The sequence below is a fragment of the Rhinichthys klamathensis genome, unplaced genomic scaffold (genome assembly GCF_029890125.1).
Source record: "Rhinichthys klamathensis goyatoka isolate OS25496 unplaced genomic scaffold, OSU_Roscu_1.1 h1tg000123l_1, whole genome shotgun sequence".
NCBI classification, from domain to species: Eukaryota; Metazoa; Chordata; class Actinopteri; order Cypriniformes; family Leuciscidae; genus Rhinichthys; species Rhinichthys klamathensis.
Window position 1 is genome coordinate 8,898,140 of NW_026606660.1, and position 25,586 is coordinate 8,923,725.

The 25,586-nt window shown below is 38.7% G+C and overlaps 3 protein-coding genes across 4 annotated transcripts in view; 1 reads left to right on the plus strand and 2 right to left on the minus strand.

The window, feature by feature from the left end:
- The window catches only part of ttc6 (tetratricopeptide repeat domain 6), a 45,755-nt gene extending 39,168 nt beyond the window's left edge, over positions 1-6,587 (minus strand). Inside the window, exon 1 of one of the 2 annotated variants that reach the window (XM_056256084.1) lies at positions 5,674-6,580. In XM_056256084.1, the coding sequence (XP_056112059.1) occupies positions 5,674-6,396 (723 nt within the window). In that variant the 5' untranslated portion in view covers positions 6,397-6,580. Of the gene's footprint in view, positions 1-5,673 lie in introns of both variants that reach the window. The other variant, XM_056256085.1, reaches the window with a different exon arrangement.
- A 3,071-nt stretch (positions 6,588-9,658) lies between these two features.
- Positions 9,659-12,234, plus strand: foxa1 (forkhead box A1). Its single transcript, XM_056256116.1, has 2 exons — positions 9,659-9,833; positions 10,559-12,234. The coding sequence occupies exons 1-2, from the start codon at positions 9,762-9,764 to the stop codon at positions 11,771-11,773; spliced, it is 1,287 nt and encodes a 428-aa protein (XP_056112091.1). The 5' UTR covers positions 9,659-9,761; the 3' UTR covers positions 11,774-12,234.
- A 4,530-nt stretch (positions 12,235-16,764) lies between these two features.
- The window catches only part of mipol1 (mirror-image polydactyly 1), a 104,448-nt gene continuing 95,626 nt past the window's right edge, over positions 16,765-25,586 (minus strand). The window contains exons 13-14 of the mRNA XM_056256117.1: positions 24,144-24,332; positions 16,765-17,264 (exon numbers count right to left, since the gene is read on the minus strand). Of these exons, the coding sequence (XP_056112092.1) occupies positions 17,198-17,264; positions 24,144-24,332 (256 nt within the window). The 3' untranslated portion in view covers positions 16,765-17,197. The remainder of the gene's footprint in view (positions 17,265-24,143; positions 24,333-25,586) is intronic.

Sequence of the window (25,586 nt, forward strand, 5' to 3'; positions counted from 1 at the left end):
CAGAGACAAGTACCGCATCGTCAGCTCGAGGACAGATAAATCGTTGTTTATCCAAAGACTTTTTGTTCATTACCTTTTCTAGTAACGTTACAGTCTTCCTTTTTTTGCCTGGTTTGCCTTCGCGAACTGCATATGTGAATTTTGATTGGTCTTTCTCTGCCATTGTTTTGCTATTCCTAGGTTCCGTGCCTCTTGAATTCCTCAAATCAAACGGGTACGCGCAATTGGGCAGATCCTGTGTGGCAAAAGGGTGGTTGCCATGGTTGCGAGAGAGTGACAGTCACCTAAGCAAATCCTTTGTGTCGTCCCGGATTGAAATAATGAGCTGTGTTTAGTGCAGATTAAACGGTCTAGAGTCACTCGATTTTTATACTCTTTTTATCAGAGTACTTACATTTTAATTATGCATTGATATAAATAGAAAGTTGAAACAAATTTGGAAAAAAGTTTTTTGTAAAATTCCTACCTACAATAGGCTATGTGCACAAGCGTAATTTCGAACTTCCGCTATTGTCAGAAGTCGGCATGTCAGTTTCCGGTTTACGGCTGTTCATCCGCAACCTCTATAAACGAAGAAGATGAGTGCTGCTGTTGTACGAAAAAAAGAGTTGTTAAACACATCTAAGTTTCTAAGAATTGTAGGTGGATCCATCATCTAACGCCCGTTTCACACATACCCCGTTTGCAGTGTGTGTTGCGGTGAAGGAGCAACGCGCGCTATAGTGCTTTCACATATGATGCGTTTGCAGTGAATAACTGATCCGCGGCTGTACCACAAACACATACTTACTATTTTTATTTAAAATCCAGAAGTTGTGCTGCAACTTTTATTTCAAAAAAAGTTGTCAGCATTGCGATTCTCTTTGTACACACTCTTTAATGGATGTATGCACGTTTAAACACAATTTAAACAACGCAAGTTAGGGCTATTATTCCATGCATTACTATTAAGTTGCTCAAGCAAGTGGTCAAATTTACTATATTAAAATGGCAAATATTTTAAATTAAAACTTAAAATTGGCAAAAACAGCCGACTCACATGCCTTTTCTTTTGCATTTAAATTGTAATAGCCTACAATAGATCTTGCATGTCACAAAGAACTTGTTTTTCCACCTCCACGAATGAGACGAGTGTTGTTCATTATGTCGCCTTAATTGTAGTTTTCCTTGATTTACCCCGGTCTTCACAGTCTTCAGATGACTGTGAAAAATAGTAGTACCGGGTATATTAAATGCATTTATGGTGAGATTACTACATTTTATTTAATGAAACGCATTTATGGTGAAATTACTACATTTTCAGGTCAATCTTTGTGCATTTTGACCACGAAACATGCGGTGTCACTTTAATGCAACACAGCAGAAATAAATTCGGTGCAGAAACGATCGCTGCACTGCTGTTATACGTGCCGCATCTGAAACGGTGTGAAAAGTGAAAGCCCTAACCTGTTAACATGGTGCGTTAGGACACTGCTGTGTGCCACTTGCTTCAAGTCGCTAACAGCCATTTGAGCTTCCAACTCTTCCCGAAAAACACCAACCTTCGTGCGCAGTGGCTGCACAAAATAGACATTTTGGGCGACGCGCAAAAAAAAAAATAGTAAGTATGTGTTTGTGGTACAGCCGCGGATCAGTTATTCACTGCAAACGCATCATATGTGAAAGCACTATAGCGCGCGTTGCTCCTGCACCGCAACACACACTGCAAACGGGGTATGTGTGAAACGGGCTTTAGATGATGGATCTACCTACAATTCTTAGAAACTTAGATGTGTTTAACAACTCTTTTTTTCGTACAACAGCAGCACTCATCTTGTTCGTTTATAGCGGTTGCGGATGAACAGCCGTAAACCGGAAACTGACATGCCGACTTCTGACAATAGCGGAAGTTCGAAATTACGCTTGTGCACTATACCTTTAAGCCGCATTTAAAAAAAAGTATGAATGTTTTGCATTAGATACAAAATATGCTGTTCAAAATGATCAATCAAAAAGCTTTTAGTAACTTTTTGCCAGAATGGTCTTACGATGGTGATAATCGGCTAGTAAACGTGCCAGAAGGAGTTCGAAAAAGTAGCTTTTCAACGAAATTCAAAATGGTGGACTACAATTTCGAACCACAAGATGTCTTGAAGCCTTTTGAGTACCTCCAGGGCATAGATAGTTATTAGCTAGTTATACGCTATTCTTATTGATACGCTAATGTATTTAAAACTCAAAGTGGCCGATATGGGAAAAATGGGTATTGTTCAACTCAGTATGCTGCACTGAATCAAATAAGACCAGTTTTATGATTTTTGGGCAAGACGTTATAAGCAAAAATAGCTATTTTTAATATCTCCTGACCAGAAGGTGGATCTATGCAGAAACACTGCATGTAGCTTCTGGTCATGCTTGTGATGACATGTACCAAGATTTGTCTCAATACGCTAAAACGTTGCGGAGATACAGCCTCGCATCCATTTTGACATGCTCTTCGTCAAATGGTAAATGGTAAATGGACTGCATTTATATAGCGCTTTCACAGACCCAATGGCCACCAAAGCGCTTTACAACTTGCCTCACATTCACCCACTCATTCATACACCGACGAGCCATGCAAGGCGCCATCCAGCTCGTCGGGAGCAGCTGGGGTTAGGTGTCTTGCTCATGGACACCTCGACACTTGGTCAGGTGGAACCGAGGATTGAACCAACAACCTTCCGGTTTGTAGACAACCCACATGAACCACTGAGCCACTGCCGTTATTCATGAATGATTTGGTTTATCAAAAATGTTTTAATAAATTTTTGCCAGCATGGTCTGAAGATGATCTGAGCCAATTTTGGTGAAAATCAAAACAAACCATCTAGGACAAGTTTGAAAAGGTAGGTGGAAAAATGTTCAGGACAAGAAAATAAGGGTACAATCGAATCAGCCTTTGCCAGGGAATCAGAGGAAAAAGGAATTGCTGCATCCTAATTCGCATACTATCCGTCCTAAATAGTATTTGAAATTATAATAAGTCCCAAATTTTGTTGAAATGAGAATTCCAAAGATACCTGGATGGTCAACTTTTTACGGTAAGAATCCGTGCACACTCTAAAGGCTAATATTGCCCAGAACTTATTGAATGTTGGATGAGAATTCGATTAGAACTACAAAAACGAATAAGAAAATGTTTTTAAAAAACTACAAACATGGTGGATCTGTGAGTCCAATGGTTAAGTAGAGAGGTTTAGATAAAGGGGTTTGAGTGATTAATAATCAGTATCTAACCTGAAGAAAAGATATTTATTTATTTCATCTGCAACAGCATTGTGAACTTCTGTAAAGATAAGTTTGGTCATTAACTTAAATGCATCATTATGCAAAATACAAACACACGAGGAGAGTTCTCCGCATGAAAGACCCACGACTGGCAGATTAACGTGCAGCAGCTATATTTCTCTCTGAAATTAAATTAAATTGAATGTGGAGGATTTTAACTGTGACAAGATGATTGACAGGCCAGTTTATGGTGACAGGATGCGTGTAACTAAACAACAGAGCTGTCCGTTTAAGACGCAGTTATGACGAAGTAGCATGTCCCAAGGCTTGCCTACTGCGATACACTCAAAAGTTTGTACTGTTTCTTTATAAAAACAGTACATACTTCTAGGGCATAGTATAAGTAGGTGAATTGGGATGCAAAAAAAAATCCTAGCCCTTATGATTCAAAAGGTATTAGCAAAAATGTAAGAGCAACTTTGGACAGTTGGTGGCGCTAGAGAATGAGTTAGAGACTCCAAATTTACTTCCAGCTGCGGCCTGGAATTAAATGACACCAAGGCCCTGTCCCAAATGGCACACTTCATATGCACTTTCGGTCTTGTGGACTTACAATGGCTGCCCCTGGCGTGTGTCCGTTAAGTCCATGAGACCGTAGGGAGTCCCATTTGTCATATTAGGTTTCAGAAGGGTGCTCGTTGATATGCGCCCTCAAACCGCACTTTTGCCGAGCCCGCACTGAAGCAAACTCTACAGCAGACTTCTTCCCAGCAGTCAAAGCGGCGTTACATCACGAACGTGCGAACTCGTAGGAAGACCGCTAATGCTTAGGGTGCCATTTGGGACAGGGCCCAAGATGCTCAGTTTGGCCAGAGGAGAACTTGTTCCCCGACTGAGCCTGGTCTCTACCAAAAAAAAATCCCATTCTGTCACCTTATGGAGTTTGGCTTCCTTGCCACTGTTGCCTCTGGCTTGCTTAATTGGGGACACTTAATAATCAATAATATTATTGACATGACTGCACTGACACTATTTGATGAGAACTGAACTGAGCTGGATAATGATCACTTTTTTCTGCAGAGCTGCTTTATAGCTGAATGGAACTGGTTCAACACTGAACAAACTGACTTCAGCTGAAAAATGACTCTTTTCTTTCTTTTTAGAGCTGCAGTATTGAACTATGTTTGCATCATTGAATCATTATTTTTCTGTTTATCACTGTAAAGTTGCTTTGAAACAATCTGTATTGTAACTTGACTTGACTAGTTAATGTTCAGACTGTCCTCTATCTGTGTGCCAAATTTCATAATTTTGCCTCAAGCAGTTTTATAGGCTGCCATAGACTCAAGAGCGGAAGACAACGAAGAAGAAACACTATAGGTGCGTTCCATTCGACCGTAAGTGGACTGTGAAGTGGACTTCACAGGGTATTTCGCGAGATTCCAATCCGAAGGGAGCGAATATGTTCAGTTCGAAGGGCACTGCAAACGGCACATCGATACATCACTTTACAGGAAGTGGAGAGCGAAAATCACCCAACTGTCATTGTGCACCGCGTCACCAGCCTGAACTAACCATAGAGCAGAGCCGTTGGAAGAGATTTTACATTTTAAATGAAAAATTCTAACGGTTCTGAGTTTACTTAGGCATTTGAGAATTCATAAATATTGTTGTTATTATTATACAAATTAGAGAATTTATGAATGGTTAGGGTGATGAATGTTACATGTCCATAGTCTATTGTGTGAATATCTAAATAAATGAAAAGTTCTGAGAAGCAGCTGAGGCACTGTCATTTAAAAAAAAAAATATTTTACTTTATTTACCTCAGGAATGTTTGCTATGCAGCTGCGCATGGGAAAGAAAGCGCACGAGTTTAGACCTCTACAATTACTACAATAAGACCATATTAAGAGCACATTTATACCAAATGGTTTTGTATATATATAGGGCTATTAAATGATTTTACATTTGAAAGTAAAGTAAATTTCTATATTTATTTGTTATATCATAATCTGCACGACCCCTTCATTGCCTTTCTTTGATGACATTGCAGGGCATTCCAAATGAGTGATTATTGTCACCGAAGTCCACTTCAACTGATATACTGTGTTCAGGGAGTAGGGAGCAGTGAACACTGCATAGGGACCCTGTCGAATGGAACGCACCTTAACAGATACAATAGGTGCCTACACACCTTTGGTGCTTAGCTGCTAATAATAAATGAATAAATAATAAAATAATAAAGTAGCTGTGTCCAACTTCTCTTTCCAAATAAAATAAAATAATAAAGTATCTGTGTCCAACTTCTCTTTCCAAATAAAATAAAATAAACGGCTAACCTCACCATCAGAGCTGTAGCTGTGTTCAATATTACATATAAAACAAAACAAAATAAAAAATAAAATAAAATAAACAGCTAACCTCATCATCAGAGCTGCAGTTGTTTCCAGCTTCTCTTTCCATCGAATGTACCATTGCTTGGTCAGAGAAAGTTGCACCACTGTCATCCTCTACTACAGGTATGTGCCCACTTTCCATCACTAATGAGTCTGCCAAGCTCTCATTTGCCGCCCTCTGCTGGTCAACCTCATCTGGCGGCTGGAGTCCAGCAATAGTTCTGGCTTCCTCCAGCAGATCAGAGGTGGATTTGACACTTTGGATGGTGCTGGAGCCAGCGCTGCTGGTGTGACTCTGGGAGCTGCTGTGTTTGGAGAGAGTTTGATGCTCATGAGGCTCCCAGAATTGTTCAGTCTTTCCTCTCTGCACTCCTATATGCCCATTCTGTGCTGAATTCACAGAGCTTGATGCCTCATTGTCATTAGAGCTGCCCGAGTCCCGCCGGTTCTGTCTTTCACAGATAGTGGACTGGTGAGCGCTGGAGGTTTTCTTCTCCTCACCTGAGACCTGCTGAGCAAGTGTGTGAAGTTTGTAAGATCCAGCTGCTGATAAGGGCCACTCTGATCTGGGCTTAGCAGGAGGTTGGGGCCTTTGGGACAAGGATACTGCTTTGGTGGTCCCTGCGAGAGAGGCTATGACTGGCTTTCTGACAATCCCATGCCTGGCTTTAAGTTTTGGAAGAGCCATTGTGTTCACGGATTTGTCAATGGAGGAAATGTTTGGGCTTGTGCTCTGACCCCGGCTCATTTTGTTGGTCTTTGTTGAGACATGGATTTAGGGGGCAGTTTGCAGAGGAGAGGAAAAGTGAAAGTCTATTTGAGACTCAACACAGCTGGGTTTTGTCAGGATGGGAGGTAAATCTGTGATGACAGGTCTTACCTGGCAAGGTAAGGAAGAAGTCTTCTGTTCTGATTGGATTCATAAGTCTTTCGTATACTGGAAATCCTCGAAATCAAAAAGGAAAAACAACGAAAAAATTTTTTTTTCATGATTTGCTATCACGACTTTTTATCTTTTGTCAAATCAACTTAGTTGTTCAGAAAGCATCATATACTGAGTTTCTATTTATTAAACCAATCTTCATTGTATTAACTTAAATCTTGCATTTCAATGAACCAGGTAACGTTAACTTACTTTTTTTATTTAAACCAGCAATATCTTTTATTAGGCTAACATTGCCTCATTTAATAAATAAGCAATAACATTTAAGTCGAGACTGGTAAAAGAGCTAACGTTATATTTGCTAAATATTTTTAAAATAATTTTTACATGATTTTGTCCAACAGTTCAGTTCGAGCTATTTTGCAATGTTTTATTATTTATCCTCATTTTCTTTTCTGACTCCCATGAAATAATCATTATACATTCTCGCCGCATAAATAAAAAATGCATAAATAGTTTCGAAAGAACAGAAACTGCAGTTTTACAGTTCAAAAAGCTATGAACGCTAACGTTATAGTTAGCCAGCTAACTTAGCCCGCATGCTCAAAAGTTGCTCTTTTCGTGCTGTGACACAATAAATCTTAATAAATCATTAAAAAGGTACTCTTTAAAAGCACCTTACCTTTTCATTTATGTATTTCCGCCTGAAAATCTACTTCAAATAAAATTGTACTAACTATTTGCTGAAAAATAACTGCAGCTTTTTACCTCAGAAACTCAAACAGAGAAACGCCATGCAGCGTCTCCTAGCAACCGGCCGTCCCCATGCATGCGCGTGCCAGGGCTGCCAGTGAAAATCTGCACAATAAGATCATGATCAAGTAGATAATTATCTCTTGATGTTAATAATTGTTATTTTTTCCATGCATGCAATTTTTTGTACGCATATAGCACTGACTGGCTGCTAGAACGACAAGAAAACCCTCTTAAAAATAAAGGTCCCAAATAGGTGTTTTAGCATCACATTGAAGAACCATTTTCGGTTCCCCCCAAAAAACCTTCAGTGAACAGTTCTTAAAAGAATAATTTCCCCCTTAGTGCAAAGAAAACTATAAACTATATATATATATAAAAACCCTTTTAAACTATAAAGAACCTTTTGTGGAATGGAAAGGTTCCATGAATGTTAAAGGTTCTTCATGAAGCAATCGATGGCAATAAAAGAGTGCACTCAGATTTGCAGAACAAACTGAAATGGTAATCATGGTGAGCTATAGTGCAAAGATGCCTTTCTATTTACACACAATCACAGAATAGAGAAAAACAAGATTTAACAGATTAAATGTGCGTTCAAAATAAAGGTTCCAATAATATATATATATATATATATATATATATATATATATATATATATATATATATATATATATATATATTTTTACATTCTAATTACATTATGATTTTAAAATCCCAAAAAGTGCTTTTTATTCTCTAGTTCTCAAGAAAACCATACCTGCCGGTACTTTAAAATACTGACCTGAAGAACTTTATTATCTCCAAAGAACCTTGCCATTTTATTTTTGATAAGAACACACAATTGCTGCACAAAAAAAAAAAAAAAGGATTTTTAGCATAACATAACTTAGGCCTATCTAATGCAATGCACTGTTTGTTAAAGCAAATATATAAAGCAGGCAGTTTTTATAGGCCTATTATTTTATAAATCATGCATTAAATCTACTCACAAGACAGTCCTGATACCATCGCTATTGCTCTCTCTACCCCTCTACCTCTCTCTCTCTCTCTGGCTGTCTGTCTCATGGGGGCTTTGACATGGTCTAATGTTCTTTGCTTCAAGGGCCATTTCCCTCCGTCCTGTGAGGAATCGATCTGTGCTCTAATGGTGTGAGAGATCACTGGAGATAATCCGCTGTAAGTGGATGATCAGTGCTGTCATTCGCTCATTAGCAGGTGTACACTGGGAAATGTGACCTCTTGTTCATTTGAGAAATAAAAGGAGGGAGATGGTGGGGTTTCCAGTTCCTTCCTAAACACCTGGCTTCAGTACCAAAATTAATAGGCTGCAAAGTTATTGCAAGTTGGTAATATTTCTTCTGCTGTTCTGTTAAGCTTCTTGGTGACAGCATTTCTGACATTCGAAATACATTACATGATTTGTTAAGTAGCCTATTATTTAAATAAACTGTTCAAACAGGCCTAGTTATGATAGAATTCATATTTGGTCATACATTTTGATATTTAAATAATATTTTTTGTGATAATTTGATAACACTTTATAATAACTTATCTATCTTATGGATTAGAAAGAATATATGTTAAAATGTCATTTTAAATGTAAAATTATTGCAAGTCACTATTAGTAGTGTTCATGAATAACATAAATCAATTACAACATTAAATAATGCTTAACAGATCATGCAGTATTTATGTATATTCAAAAAGGCCCAGTTAGAAATGTCATGATTCATATGTTTTGTTTGAACATGTTATCATTACATAATGTTTTCTAAAAATTGCTGAAAGATATAACTTAATATGTTACATAATATATAATTTTACTATATTACATTAATTATATTGCACTTTACAAGATCACTCGCTTCATTTGAATTCATAATTAACACTTGTTTTTTTTATAGGCCTATAACATTATAATGCTGGCTTAATTAATTAAAGCTATAAAGTCCTACCCTTATTTTGAAAAAAAGGAAGAAAAAATATATAATAAAATAATTTAAAATGTTTCCATTTAAAATAAAATTTAAAATGGGCTACAATGTGCCAAAAATATATCGGATATTCAATATTATTCATCATAATGTGTTTATTTCTAATAGAGTTTAAATTAAAAGATGGTTCGTTTTTAAAACCTTTTTACAGGTAATACAGTATTGTGCAATAAAACACACGGGTCATTCCTATTTAAAAACAGCAGAGTAGACGTGTTCCTGGAAGCAGGAGAGAGATCCAGGCAAATGAGACACAGAAAGTGGGCTGTACCGTGTTCTACGTAACAGGCAGGGGAAGATCTCCAGTTCGGTCCCAACATTTCCTCACTTTACCCAAAGCCACGCACAACATCCCACCAGTGACTGCGCGCGGTGCCAGGACGCACACGCACACATACACTCACTCACACACACACTCACTCACACACGCGCGCTGTGAGTCTGGAACTGCATGTGCACGAGGTGCGGATTTCCTCCATAATGTTAGGCGCAGTGAAAATGGAAGGACACGAAACTCCAGACTGGAGCAGCTACTATAATGATGCACAAGAGGTGAGAGACTATTATTATTACTGCCACTCTGAGCTGCTGGGATAGTCAGAAAGTTTGTAGATGCATGCACGAATTATGGATCAACAGACTCAAACTGAGGCTTACGCTACAAACACTTTTTAAACGGAGGAATTAAATGTAAAATATATATTCTGCAGAATTGTTGTCTGAAGCTGATATAAATATCAGCCATTGATTAACCCACTTGGTGGCAGTAGTGATGCCATTGCAAGTGACAATAAAGTCAAAATAGTCTTGGAAGAGTTTATCAAATATAATTTTCTATAGGCCTAGATAATATCAACTATCTGAAATTGTTGTCTGACTAAGCTATTTTTATTCAATTTATTATCGATTATGTATAGACATGTCCCACATTTCCATTACAAGATTCTGTTTTGCCTCGTTCAATTTGAGTCATTGCAAAATTAAATTTAAACAAACGCGATAAAACTCCTACGTTTTTATTTCTACTGTCACGTGCATCAGCGAATCCACATTCAACATTTCGTTATTTTAAAAAGAACATAAAATAAAAACGTTACATCTAGATTACCTCAATTTTTAATGGTGTTAGCCTGATTTTTTTTTCAATCTTGTTTTGGAAAAGAAAAAAAGGTGGGGAAAACTAGGCTACATTATTGTCTCAGAGAAAAGATGCTAAATTACTACACTCTATAAAAGTGCTGAATACAAATGTATTACGATTTCTTTCTTTCTTTTAGGTCTATTCTCCCATGACGAACAGCAGCATGAACGCTGGGCTGAGCTCCATGAATAATATGAACAGTTACATGAGCATGTCCACCAGTGGGAATATGACTTCCAGTTCTTTTAACATGTCCTATGCGAACCCAGCGCTGAGTGCCGGTCTGAGCCCGGGCACCATGGCCGGGATGCCCCCGGGCGCCACCGGCCACATGAACGGGATGGGCGGCGGCGTGTCGAGCATGGGCACCGCGCTCAGCCCGTCCAACCTGAACGCCATGACGGCTCAGCACAGCTCCATGAACGCGCTGAACCCCTACTCCAGCATGAGCCCCACCATGAGCTCCATGACATACGCGCAACCCAACCTCAACCGGGCCAGAGACAACAAGACCTTCAGGAGAAGTTACCCGCACGCCAAACCGCCCTACTCCTACATCTCCCTCATCACGATGGCCATCCAGCAGGCACCCAGCAAAATGCTTACCTTGAGTGAGATTTACCAGTGGATAATGGACCTGTTCCCCTACTACCGTCAGAACCAGCAAAGGTGGCAGAACTCCATCAGGCACTCGTTGTCCTTCAACGACTGTTTCGTCAAGGTGTCCAGGTCACCCGACAAGCCGGGAAAGGGCTCCTACTGGGCCCTGCATCCAGATTCTGGGAATATGTTTGAGAATGGCTGTTACCTGCGAAGACAGAAGCGCTTTAAATGCGACAAAAAGTTGCCCGATGGAAAGAGGTCTGACGGAAAGAGAGAGCATTCGAGCGGCTCTGGCTCACCGGCCAGTGACAGCACCAGCAGCAAACCTGTGCATATGGACTCCAGCTCCATAACCTCTTCGAACCAGTCGTCCAGTCCTCCCAGTTTGGACCACAGGAGCGGTAGCACCGCTAACTCTGAACTGAAGAGCACCGGCCCACAGGTGCACCCCGTGTCCACGTCCCTGTCCTCGCTGCACTCTATGGCCCACGAACCCCAGCTGCACCTCAAAGGAGACCCTCATTACTCCTTCAACCACCCGTTTTCCATCAATAATTTAATGTCCTCTTCAGAGCAACAGCATAAACTGGAATTGAAAGCCTACGAACAAGCGTTGCAATATTCCTCATATGGCTCAGGGATGTCTTCCAGCTTGCCCATGGCCGGGAGAGCCAGCATGGACCCTTCGGCTTTAGAGGCCTCTTACTACCAAGGTGTGTATTCCAGGCCTGTTCTTAATACGTCTTAGTCAGTTGCCGACTAAGGGGGGGAAAAAACTTTATTTTATTTTTTTTGCATGCACTTGGTGCAAAAGAACTGTTACTTTAAAATATAACAAAATGTGTATGTGTATAATAAAATATTGTAAAGTGTTTCCAATGACTGTATATCCCAGTTACAAATCATTGCTAGTGTATTTAAAATCATTTTTGAGCTTGTAAAATACTTGTTGTGATCCCCCCAAAACTTGTAGTTCCCCATTGTTACAACGTGCACGAATGAAGGTCAACTTTTGGTCTTGTTGCTGGTATAAAAGCGAAGCCCCTTGTCTGTTGCAGATGTATTTGAATGTTGTCATTTTACTCATTATTTTTGGGGGTTACTTACCTCGTTTGGACAAAAAAACACTTCCCAATCTTGTATTGAAATAAATTAATCCGAGGTGGAAATGCATTGTGAATAAAATATGTATTTCTTAATCAAGCAAAACGTTTGTGACATTTTTATACAAAGAGGTTCATGCATGCATTTTTTTTCTTAGTGAAATTACATTAGCAATTATTGGTTAAAAACTAGATGTTTATTTTTTTAAGAATACATGATTTTATTTCATTTCGGTATAACTGATTCTCTTTCGTGTATTTTTTGTTGTTGCATTATTTTATGTCCAAGTAATGCATGCTCAATAACTTCAATAATACCGGAAATAAAATAGAAATAATGCTATTTTGAATCCGATTAAATTCTTTAATATAGGCTGTCTGCGCTCAAAGCCAGCTTTTGGCTGAGCCCGTCTGGTTTTGACTTGATGTTGGTAAAAGACCAAGAGAAAATCCAAGTCTAACACACGCGCAGCCTCAAAGACTCGCTTCATAAAAGATCCGATCTCGTTTTAAATGGGATTTTAAACAATATCATAGAGAGGCCAAATCATCTTTTTGTGGAGCGTAACCTACATGATGGGCCCGTGAACCTGAACAGATTTGACTTTGATCATGGTATTTTGTATACACGCATTTTGGCTGAGTAGCCGTGAAATTCATTTAATTATCTTGTAATTCCCCCCCGATGCGTAAATAAAATGGATAATTGACTTCAGGCTTGAGAAATCTCGATATGTGCAGCCTATATAAAATAAAGTTATATAGCTTATATGTTTGCCTCTTATTTTTAATTCAAATAAAAAATTAAGACCACATTTTGTTTCCAAAATGAGTGTCCGGTGCGGTCAATTTATATGATATTGAATTAGAGCTCGCGACAGAGATATTTAGCCTAATTAAAGATGGTAAAGTTACCAATGTCAATAATCGATACTGAAATTTGTCAAATAAATAAATAAAAATAATAATCACTCAAAAGCATTAGAAAATAAAATTGCGTACTTTTTGATGGTAAAGATTCAACAAAATCACAGATTTAATTGAATAATCTAAATTACCTTCTCTCATGCGCACGACAAGTGCATTATAAAACTGATTGCTTTATATTTTATTAACTAAAAAATGTGTAAATATAACAGAATTTAGGCTACCTGCTTACAAAAATAAAATATGTGGGCTTGATTAATTGAGATACAAATCGAAATAAAACTATAAATAAAATGTAAATGTAAAATATTGTAGCCTACCACCGATTCTGATAATTTGAAATCATTATGATCGATTTTGTGGAAAACTTGCACCATGATCGAGTTCATATGTCGCAGCAGTTACGCCAGGTGAAATTTGATTATGTATATTTGGTCCTCAATCAAATGCTTTATCGGAAACATTGTTTTCTTGAAATAATTTATAAATCTTTATGATAGAAACCATGGTCTATACGTCAACTAAAAGCTGATGATAATGAAACCAAACTAAAGCATTATTAATGCGCGGTCTTGAAAATCTAAGAACCAACCAACTGTGAAATATATATAATTATTTAACACGTTTTTAGGAAAACCTCTTAACGAACGCACTGTCAGGGTTAACGAACTCCTCATTCATTCCCTATATAATCATATAATTTAAATATTGACGTGCATGGGTGTAATTTAGATATGCTCTAATTTGCATGGGAATTTTATTGTTTGTAATTGGCGCAGTGATTGTACAGAGCAACACCCGAAAGGTTTTATTTCCATAACGCGACCTTTACGATGCATTGTGCAATTATAGCGCGAGCCAGACTTAACATATGCGATCAGCAGGCAGTGTTCAAACTTATGTGGCATTTCTCGTTGCCCCATCAAAAGCTCTGGCGCTTTCTTCAGCCTTATGGAGCAAAATTTCGACAACAATGCACACGGCCCTTTAGTTCAAAGCGCCCATCAGCGGGTCTACCCGTAGACCTTTCTTCTCCCTCTTTTCATTCTGAGTTTGGAAAAGCACTACAGGGCCAAGGCGCTCCTAATACCTTCTGATGGGGATTGAATTAATTATCTCCAATAACACAATTGTGCTTGGCCAACGAAAAGAGCAAAGCAATACCCCTCCAGAATCACACGCACACGAAAGAAAGAAAGGGGCTTTCAAAGGGCGAGAGAGAAGAGGGAGAGATCTCTATCCGACATCAGCTTTAGAAGCAGCTGCTTTTCCATTAAAAATGATACGGGAGAAGTTTATTAGAGCTTTGTGCCCCTCTAATATGCATCGACCATGTCAGGTTGGTGGTCTCGCACTCCCCTGTTTTGTGTCTTCATTATTCTGCAGGGGATTTGGAGAGAAACAGCCAGTTGGGTTCTTTTGGAGTTTCATTGTGGCGGACGCAATAAACAGAATGCATTTCTCGTTTATATATATTTTGTTTGCATAGCCTAAATATTTATATCGAATAATAAATACAATTCATATTAAAAATGATATGATCAATACGTTATGACAACGTATATGTTTTCACATTGCTTTAACTCATCAAAATAAGTTACATTTTTTAAGTTATACAAGATTCAACTCGTTTTTTTAAGCCAGTTTAATGGAATTTAAGTTGAAATTACAATCACTCAATTATTAAGTTGATTGTAATTAAAAATTGAAGGCAGTTTTTTTTACAGTAGCCTATATATATATATATATAATGTATAACTCAATGGCCATTTACAAGTTTTAAGAATAAAGCATTTGAAAGATTACTGCAAAAAAGCCTTACCTTGCAATTTCACTTATGTATAATGATAGCAAAGAAGATTAATTAGGCTATTGTGAAATGGCAAACTGGCCCAAACAAATATTTATGCACTGTAAAAAAAAAAAAATCAAAAAAAAAATCATGATTTGTTATTACAACAGTTTTTTCTTTTATCAAATCAACTCTTTTTTATCTTCTGTCAAATCAACTTTGTCAATTTATATGGTTCAGATAACATCATATTTTGAGTTTCCGTTGATTAAACCAATCTCCTTCATCGTATTAACTCAATTTGTTTTATTTCAATGAACAAAATTAAAGCACCCATGTTATTTTAGGCCACTTTTTTAAAGTTAAACCAACATAATTTTTTTTTTTTTTTTGCAGTGTATTATTAGCCACACATTTAGAATTAAAGTTATGCATCTCTGTCAATTTGATGGTTATCCGAATCAATAATACATCATTTTAACATCAAAACCAACACACATTTATCAGCTCGATTAGAACCTGGGAAAAAAAAACGAACTATATTTGTATAAATAAACAGCTACTATGAGAAGGAGAGAAGCAGACAGAGAAAAAGAGAGAGGTTGAAATATTTGGTGTCGTTATAGCAACCGGATCAGTGGTGCTTTTCTCTGAGGGTCATTCAATATGTGCAGCCGAAACACGGTTTTAATTAAAGCGTATAAAAGTTTTTTGGTAAGTCGATGATCACGCACACTGAATTTGGGGGGTGGTAATGGGGCATTTCACTCCACATGCCACAATAAACACAGACTCGAGCCTCCACACCCACATATCAAACAAGTCACTTAAAACACGCACACCTCAAACAAATCATTTAAGAATGCACATCTCAAAACAAAAGTTTTCGTCTCGAGAAAAAAAAAAAAAGTTGCACCATCAAAGGGCAAGCGTTTTCCATAGGGATGTGTGGGGACACCCAGGTTGTGCCATCTCCACGGTAACCTATAGGAGGAAAATCGACAAGCTTGTCCTGGTGTTGGCGTTTATTTGAGGGGAGGGACACTCAGCGGCACGTCTGGCCTAAACAGCCTTTTCTTTATTCACCGCTGCATCTAACATATTTCTGAGTACATAATCGATCAGGCTGAAGAAGCTCTGCTGAAGGACGGACGGGGAAAGACAACATAAACCATGCTTATATAATTGTTTGGGGTATCTAGTTGTTGGTAAAGGTCGACAGATCTTTTTAGCCCATTTTGTGTTTGTAAATTCTCAGCATGCAAAGGGACTCACAGCGAAGAATTCAAAGAATCATCAGGGTTAAAAAAAAGAAGTATTTTAGAAAATATTTTTTAAAATATACATAGACCTGTCATTCCCACAATATACTGTATATCTGATTTTGTACTTCAAAAAAACATTTTTGCGTTTTTTTATACTAAATATTCAGGATATGAATTTAAATGGTTTTAACAATAAACAACATAGATTTAAGAACATATTAAAGAATAATTCCAAATATTTAGGATATTCAACTTGAATTAAAAAGCATTATTTACAGGTTTGATTAAATAGTTATGTTTAGACAAACATGTTTTTGTTGTTTTGAAATCATTTTAAAAATCCCAATATATATTTGTCCTCAAAAAGACTTGTTTCAAATTAATTCAATTAAAGAATAAAAATAATCAAATGAATAAGGGTGTTTTTGGGTCATGTAAATCAATTGAACAAATAAACGATATTCTCTATAAGTGGACTGCACAGTTTGATTATTTGTAATACATTTAATGGTTTTATTTGATACTTTCTATTTTCAATATCTATTGATAAGCACAAAATAAATGTATCATCAAATAACACTGAACAAGCTTTTCATGTTCATAAATACTGATTGTGTTGACTGATACACTGTTGTTTCAACTCCCTTAGTCTGTAAACAAATTCAATAAAATAAAATGAAAATCCCGGCTTGGTTCAAAAATAGCTGGCTTTATATAAAAAAAAAAAAAAAAAAAGTCTCAGTACCTCACAAAAGTAATTGTCCAATCAAATTTCCCTTGTTTAACTCGACTTAACGTCACACTGCAAGTAAAAAATCGACCGAGAGGAGAAGAAAGAAAACCTTTGGATTAGTAGAAAAACTACTGGCAGCAGTAGTTTCATTGGTGACTGCGGAGAGAATGTGGTTAAACATTTACGATGGCGTTTCTGAGCATGGGCTGGAATGAGAACAGGGCTGAGAGAAAGAACGCCACTTCCAGCCAGTGTTTGCCCAGGCCAGGCTTCGGCTGTTTGCTCAGAGTTAAACGCTTCAGCCTGGTCACCAGATGTGGCCGTCTGCTAGGGTCGCCCGACGGCCAGTCAGTCAGATGACTTTTCGGACGCTGCCAGTACCCACTTTCTTCCGTAACACCTCCACCAACCGCTCCAGCCTGAGAAAGGGAAAGCAGAAATATGTGAGTAAGTGTGTAAATGAAAGAAGAGCAAGACAAATGCAGGCCAGCTCTTGGCTGTTTTCTCCTCACACAAGGGCGCTCTTTGAGGAACGGAAAGATTCGGAGAATGGATGTAGACACTTCTTAAAGTGGGTGAGACATCCATGCTGGTGTCAATGCCCAAATCCTCCAAATATCCGCCTGCCTTTACTCCGGCAAACAGAAGCCCATGTGTGGTGTCATGTGATTGGTCGGGGTGAGTAAACCTGTGCTTATGAGGGTGATGATCCCAGAGACTCTGTGGAAATGGAGGGAGATCTAGATGGGTGAAGGGATTCTTTGGGAGCAAATGAATAATGGGGAATGAGAGCAGTCCTGCTTCTCTCCATCCAAACAAATGCTGGTTCTGCTTCAAGAAGACGCTCTTCTGAATCTCTGACATTACGTAAAATGATGTGATAAGATGGAAAATGATGTGATGATTTAAAAAAAAAAAGTAATGAAATCAGACCCTTTAATATACATAACAAAATAAATTGAAACAGTTACAATACCTAAAATGATGTGAATTAGATCAACGTTTCATTTATATATAAATTATTAGCTTGAATATTATGAAAAAAATCATATATATGTGTGTGTGTGTGATTAAAATGCATTAAATATAAATTAAATGTAAAAAAATCTCAAATTAAAGGTGACAGACAAAATGAAAACTATGCATAATTTTCAATTTCTATTAATATAAATTATATAAATAAAAGTAGATTACAATTTTATTATTAGCTTGAATATTATACAAAAAATATATACACACACTATATATATATGATTAAAATGCATTAAATATAAATTGAATGTAAGCAAATCTCAAACTAAAAGGTGAAAGACAAAATGAAAACTGTATGCAATTTTCAATGTGACTGATTTATTTTATACAAAGCATAAATGAACTAACTAGAGTTTAACATTCTCTTTTTTTCCTATTCTCAATAATATACAGAGCCATTTTTTCAGTTACTTAGTGATCTAAAACCCAGACTTGGAAGTTAAAAATGAAATAAATTAATTATATAAATAAACATCATGCACAACAATAGCAGTAGGTTCAGGATAGTTAAATCCAAGCATTTTCAACAACAACAAAAAAAGAGCTAGGTGTTCACAATAAAATTGAGTTCAAGCAGACAAAGCCAGCACTAAAAACAGCCCAGCTCTATCAGAGCTGACAAGATGTGCTTAGCATACCCAGTGCTAGTATTGTCTACTGAGGTTTCTCAGTCTTATCAAGTGAGCATATGGGAGCGGTCTGACCCAAGCCTTACTCCTGCCGAAGTCTCCACCTGTTTTCCCGTACAGAGAGATCGAAGAGCAGCCGCAGGACCATATGTATTGCTCAGAGGCTCTGTGGTCGAGAGAAACGCGTCACGTTGGAGGGAAAGGGGGAAAGATGAGGGGGAGGGGATGGTTCAAAACCACAGACTAATATTTATAAAAGGTCATTGTTGCTAAATGAACAGGCCACACACACAAGCATATATACATACACAAGCAAACAGCCTTCATATCACACGCGCACACACAGACATGCAGACAGACACCACAAAACTGTCTCTCTCTCGCCTCCATAAACATGCACGGAAACACCTTTCCCCCTTGTGTGCAAATTTTTAGCGTTTTAAATATATTCATTAGCCTCCCTGTCATGTTTGCACAATTAACAGGTCTGCCTTTTTCCGTGGTAGGATCTCCAAGGTGTGCCTGCGGGCTGGGAAGGATTTGGTGAACACTGTTTGCAGAGAGTGGCCGTAAACCCAAACATACACGCGAGGGAAGAGCCGGCAAAAGCGCAAATCCCGATTAAGAATTCACAGAGTCGCAAAACCAACAGTTCCAGCTCAAATAACACCGAGTAAACAGCAGCCGTGCATAAATTCTAAACAACAGCACGTTTTATGTATGGCACCACAACATATCCGTGTTTCAATGCAAAAAGAGATCCTGTTTGTAATCTATAATTATCCCACGACAATGCCTGACAAAAACCCTAACATAAAAGATCTCGCTTATAACTCCAGCAAACTATAGATGGATTTTTAGCATTGCACAGGAAGCAGAACGGCACAAACAAACAAAAAGGCCGCTGAGGAGGGTCAGCCCTCGCTGTGCCAGACAGAAGAGCCTGCGAGACTGCAGCGTTATGGGACACGCAAGCCGCAGCCCATTTGTGGGCCGTCGGGCCAATGAAAAGGTCCTTTGTGTGCTTCTCATGGCCAAATTTGATTCAGCAGGTCATTAGACATTCAGCTCAGCTCCTCCGTCAATGGGCCTGCAGGAACGGCACTCAGGTGCCACATTCTGGCCCGGCGCTGGGCTTCCTCCTCCCCTGGAGGCCGATCGCATCACCCCTGCATTCTTCTCACAGCCGTGCGACTAGGCCCACGTCAGAGCGGCTTCCCACAGGCCGCCCGGAGCCCGGTGAGTGCAGGGCATCCATCTGAATGTCAGCTAGCGGTCAGGTGTGACCGGTGCTGTTCCCTTCGCCTACTGCGGACAATCCCAGTTATGTATGCACATAGATGCTCACACTCATGTTATCCTTTGCTTTTAAAAAAAAATTGCAGTCACCTCAACCCTAACCATCATTATTGCGAGGACTCGCTGTTAAAAAAAAGGAGTAAAAGTTGTTCCAAATTCTGTCACATTTACTCACCCCATTATTTATTGGGGGACTTTTGAATAATCTTCACATACCTTTGCATACAACTAGGGCTTGTCACTGGGACTACCCTCAAAGGGATATCTTGGTACCTTATTTACCCCTAAATGGTTCAGTAGTACACTATATTGCCAAAAGTATTGGGACACCCCTCCAAATCATTGAATTCAGGTGTTCCAATCACTTCCATGGCCACAGTTGTATAAAAACAAGCACCTAGGCATGCAGACTGCTTCTACAAACATTTGTGAAATAATGGGTCGCTCTCAGGAGCTCAGTGAATTCAAGCGTGGTACAGTGACAGGTTGCCAGCTGTGCAATTAGTCCATTCACGAAATTTCCTCATGGAACTAAATATTCCATGGTCAACTGTTAGTGGTACTATAACAAAGTGGAAGCAATTGGGAACAACAACAACTCAGCCACGAAGTGATAGGCCAAGTAAAATCACAGAGCGGGGTCAGCGCATGCTGAGGCACATAGTGCGCAGAAGTCGGCAACTTTCTGCAGAGTCAATAGCTACAGATCTCCAAACTTTATGTGGCCTTCAGATTAGCTCAAAAACAGTGCGTAGAGCTTCATGGAATGGGTTTCCATGGCTGAGCAGCTGCATCCAAGCCTTACATCACCAAGTGCAATGCAAAGCGTTGGATGCAGTGGTGTAAAGCATGCCGCCACTGGACTCTAGAGCAGTGGAGACGTGTTCTCTGGAGTGACGAATCACGCTAGCCTGGGAAAACCCAGACAACTTCCGGCAAATTTAGATTTGCTCTGAAAGTTAGTCTGGCAAAGAGCTCATTCAAGCCCATTTCCAATCCGTTGAAATCGAGGCACCAATCAGAAACGTTGGGGCGGGCTTTACACGATGACGACAGCGCTGGGATTTTGAAGCAGATTTTGTAGCCTACATTACAGAGATGGATGCCGCCGTCAAACATTACTCGTTCCAATCAGCTATCGCGTCTGTTTTAAGCGATTTGAACGTTTCCTTTTTGTTAAAAACCGAGCAAAGAACAACACTCGGAGATGTTTCTCCTCCGCTCTGCATACGTCATCTCCTTCATCGCTCTGATTGGTTTTAGGTCTATCCGCGACGTCCGTTGGTGACGCACCTCTGGAAATGATTTGTCTATGACGCTTTGCCAGACCATAACTCAGTTACAACTGAGAATGGTCTGGTTTTAACCAGGCTAGAATCACGCTTCTCTGCCTGGCAATCCGATGGATGAGTCTGGGTTTGGCGGTTGTCAGGAGAACTGTACTTGCCTGACTGCATTGTGCCAAGTGTAAAGTTTGGTGGAGGGGGGATTATGGTGTGGGGTTGTTTTTCAGGGGATGGGCTTGGCCCCTTAGTTCCAGTGAAAGGAACTCTTAATGCTTCAGCATTACAAGACATTTTGGACAATTTCATGCACCCAACTTTGTGGGAACAGTTTGGGGATGGCCCCTTCCTGTTCCAACATGACTGCGCACCAGTGCACAAAGCAAAGTCCATAAAGACATGGATGAGCGAGCTTGGTGTGGAGGAACTTGACTGGCCTGCACAGAGTCCTGACCTCAACCCGATAGAACACCTTTGGGATGAATTAGAGCGGAGACTGCGAGCCAGGCCTTCTCGTCCAACATCAGTGCCTGACCTCACAAATGTGCTTCTAGAAGAATGGTCAAAAATTCCCATTAACATCACACTCCTAAACCTTGTGGAAAGCCTTCCCAGAAGAGAAGCTGTTATAGCTGCAAAGGGTGGGCCAACTTCATATTAAACCCTATGGATCAGGCAGGCGTACCAACATTTTTGGCAATATAGTGTATATGTTACTACTCTAAAGTACTAATATGCACCTTTTAAGGGTAGATCATGTACAAAGTTGTCCTTTTAAGATTCTGCCCCAGTGGCAAGCTATTCTACAGCTATAGATATCATTTTTGCAACAACAAAAAAAATTCTGACAGTGTACACAGTACACAGATATCAAGCTCTTAGATAGACAAAAAAAAATATTATTGCATAGCTTCAGAAGTCTTGGAATATGGCGCACAAGTCATACGGACTACTTTAATAACGCTGTTTTTGGAGCTTTACAGTGATGGTCATTATAAACTGCCCTTGTACAAAAACAGAGCTCTTCATAATTTCCTATATAATATATCCTTTACACACAATAACAACATATAGGCTTGAAACAACGTGAGGTGGAGAAAATAATGACTGAATTTTGTCTTTGGGCGAAGTATTCTTTTAAATGGACAGTTCACAAAAAAATTTCGGTCATTTATTTACTTTCACGTAGTTCAAAAAGCTGTTTGACTTCTGAGAGGAAAAATGTCTCAATGTTTTTTTTTGCCTATGCAATTAAAATCAGTTCAATTCCAACATTCGTCAAAATATCTTCTTTGTGTTCCACAGAAGAGAGTAAGTCATGAGGGTGAATAAATGATGAGAGAATGATATTTTTTGGAATATTCCTTTAAGAAATTATTTGGCACTAATTCAGAGCCTCAAGCTATAAATATAGCATGCTGATTCTCAGAATTCGTAACTGGGAACTTGTTAACTTCCAGTAATACTACACAGAGTCTCTTCCAGTAGCCCTGCACAGGGACTCAAATGCTGATTAAAGTAGTGACTCACACAGCTGAAGCTTGCACTGTGGACGCCACTTGGTCAGTACACAAACAAGCTTCTCTGACACACACTTGCTGTCTAGGTAAGGACAGTAGCACCGGTCAAAGCAAAGTGCATTGTGGGATTTAGAGTTTCATGTCATGCAGCAGAGGCTGTGTGATCTTTTCTCTGTAAATGGAAACCCTTTTAGAGAGGCATGTGTAAACAGTGCACTAAAGTTCTCTCATTGTGATGGGGTGGTGGGGGGTTCTCTCTGTGTTTTGAGCACCCCCTCAGCTCAGCATCTCCACCCCCTTTGGTTAATTCATCATGTAAATAGATCAGCAGGCCGGCCTGTGTTTGCTTTGCGTGGGGAGCCCCCCATGTGAGCAAGACAAGAGGGAGAGAGAGAATATCTACCAGACAACCAGTTTTTATAAATGTATATAACAGATCAGGAGACTAAGGTTAGGGAGACTAAAAGAACAGGCTTTAAGAACGTCCAGGTGCAGGAACATCTCCAAACAAGAAGAGCTCAACTAAAAATTATTGAACGCAAAATGGTAATTTTCGAAGAATGTTCATTCTCTTTTCATTGGAATGAAACTGAGTAGGGACAGACACTGCCAAGCTCAAAAAATGACCAAAACACTCAATACAAGTATCATAAAACGAGTCCAAATGAGTCATGTGGACTACTTTTTTAATGTTTTTTTTTGTCATTTGACAGCATCTATTCCTTACTCATTCACTGTCACTCTTTGGAAAAGAGCAGCATGAACATTCTGCATAACATCTCTTTTTCGTGTTTCACAGAAAAAGTCATACAAGTTTACAACGTGGAACTAATGAAGGGTTAGTACAAAATTGTCAATGAGTGAACTAACTTGTCTAAGAACCCAAATCAAAATAAATCAATTAAAAGTCAGTCTTAACAGTCTTCAGTGTCATGATTTGGTGCTCAATTATTAATAATGGTCCTTATTATCAATGTTAGAAACTGTTTTTGCTGATTAATATTTTTGTGAATTTTTTTCAGGATTGTTTGATGAATAGAAAGACCAGTCTTTAAATGTCTTTACTTTCACTTCAGATCCATTTAATAATAATAATATATATATATATATATATATATATATATATATATATATATATATATATATATATATAAAATGTCTTTACTTTCATTTTAGATCTATTTAATATATATATATTGGGTAGTGTAATTTTACTAGCGTTGCCCAGCACGGCTCATGTCATTGCAAACCAAAACAAGTATACTACTACATAGAAATGTCATGTTGGCGCGTTATTTAAGCGGACTTTGCTTCTCCGATGAGCATGAGGGGCACATGAGTGGAGCGTTTGCATGGGCCGTGAGCAACTGAGCTCCGCACATACATAGAGAGGAATATTGAGCAGAGGGTCACACCATGCAGTGATAACGGCTGGAGCGAGAGTGAAACCTGAGCGATTTTAGGCTCATATTTTCGGCGGCCGAAATTATATATATATAAACCTTGTGACCAGCAGTGCACATGTCTGTACCCACCTCTGAACTTTCTCATTGGCCTCCCTCTCTCTCTCCTGGGCCAGACACAGTTGGGTCTGAGCGCTCTGATGCTCTGATGTCAGCTGCTGCAGACGGTACAGCAGGGGCTGAATCTGGCTCCGGCTCTGGCTTTGGTTTGAGGTGACCGGACTGTCCGGACAGGTCTCATCAGTCTGATGCTGCAGCACACTGAAAACACAAAAACAGTTTTGACAAGTGTAATTAGTGAAATAGTGAGTGATTAATTGGATGTGTCAACTTGGATGATTAAAAGAAGTGTTAGTGCACTTTATGTCAGTATTGAAAAAAATCATCCCCAACCACTTGAATAATTGTTATCAAAATTGCATTTAAAAAAATGTGTTGCCTCATTACAATATAAAATGCATTATTTGCTTTAAACTATTAATAAGAGTGTACCATTTTTAAATGGGTGGTTGATTATGATTTCACTTTTCTAACTAGAGTTAGTGTGTAATGTTGCTGTTTGAGCATAAACAACATCATGCTTCAAAGCAAAGGGAGAAATTTTATTTTACAGAAATTGCTGGTAGGGAATACACTTCCTCCCAGTTTAGTGACTACATGAACCCTAAAATTGACATAAACTCTGCCCCCAGGAACTCCTCTGCTTCTCAGTCCATGTTGAGAAGAGGAAGAGTTGTTGTAGTCGAGCACATTTTTGAGTCTGCTCAAGCTGTCGCATTCGTCTTTTCACATTTATTGCAATACAGTACGAAACACAAATGCAATAGCATGTCACTCTGTAGGCATCTTACAACAGTTCCCACACTAGCAATTTATAGATTATCATGAAAGAATATGCTAATCAATGACTTGAAGATAGTTAACTCCACATCAGCTACATAAATTCATCATATAACCATTCAGAAAAATCCTGTTGCATTCACTTCTTCTTAAGACTTCGGTTTGAACATAAAAGGCAGAACAGTTTCTGACATTTTAGTGCGTCTGAAAGCTGCTAACACACACCCGCCCTCTGTGGCGAGAGCAGCAGCTCATTTGCATTTAAAGGGACACACACAAAACGACGAGTTTTACTGACCCTCAAAAAGGGACAACTTTAACATGCTGTAAAAAATTATCTGTGGGGTATTTTGAGCTAAAACTTCCCATACACACTCTGGGGGACAACAGAGACTTATTTTACATCTTGTAAAAAGTGGCATTATACCAACCCTTTAAGTACATTAAAAGGGCTATATGTACGATTTCTTTTTTCAATTTGTTATTGAGATAAAAGCACGCAGCACATATTTATTTATTCATCTAACCGTCGATATATATTATGCACATTTTCCCCTGCACTAAGTGGAAAAAGTGGAACAAGTGCAAAAGTCCAAGTTTGAACTTAAACAATAAACAGCAAAACAAACTCTTAAATCATTCATCTACATTTTATCAACAAAACAAACATTCTGA

Bases quoted from the DNA above. Each gene is read 5' to 3' on its own strand.
- foxa1 (XM_056256116.1), top strand. From the start codon at position 9,762: ATGTTAGGCGCAGTGAAAATGGAAGGACACGAAACTCCAGACTGGAGC. The intron at 9,834-10,558 runs GTGAGAGACTAT...TCTTTCTTTTAG, and splicing joins ACTATAATGATGCACAAGAG to GTCTATTCTCCCATGACGAA.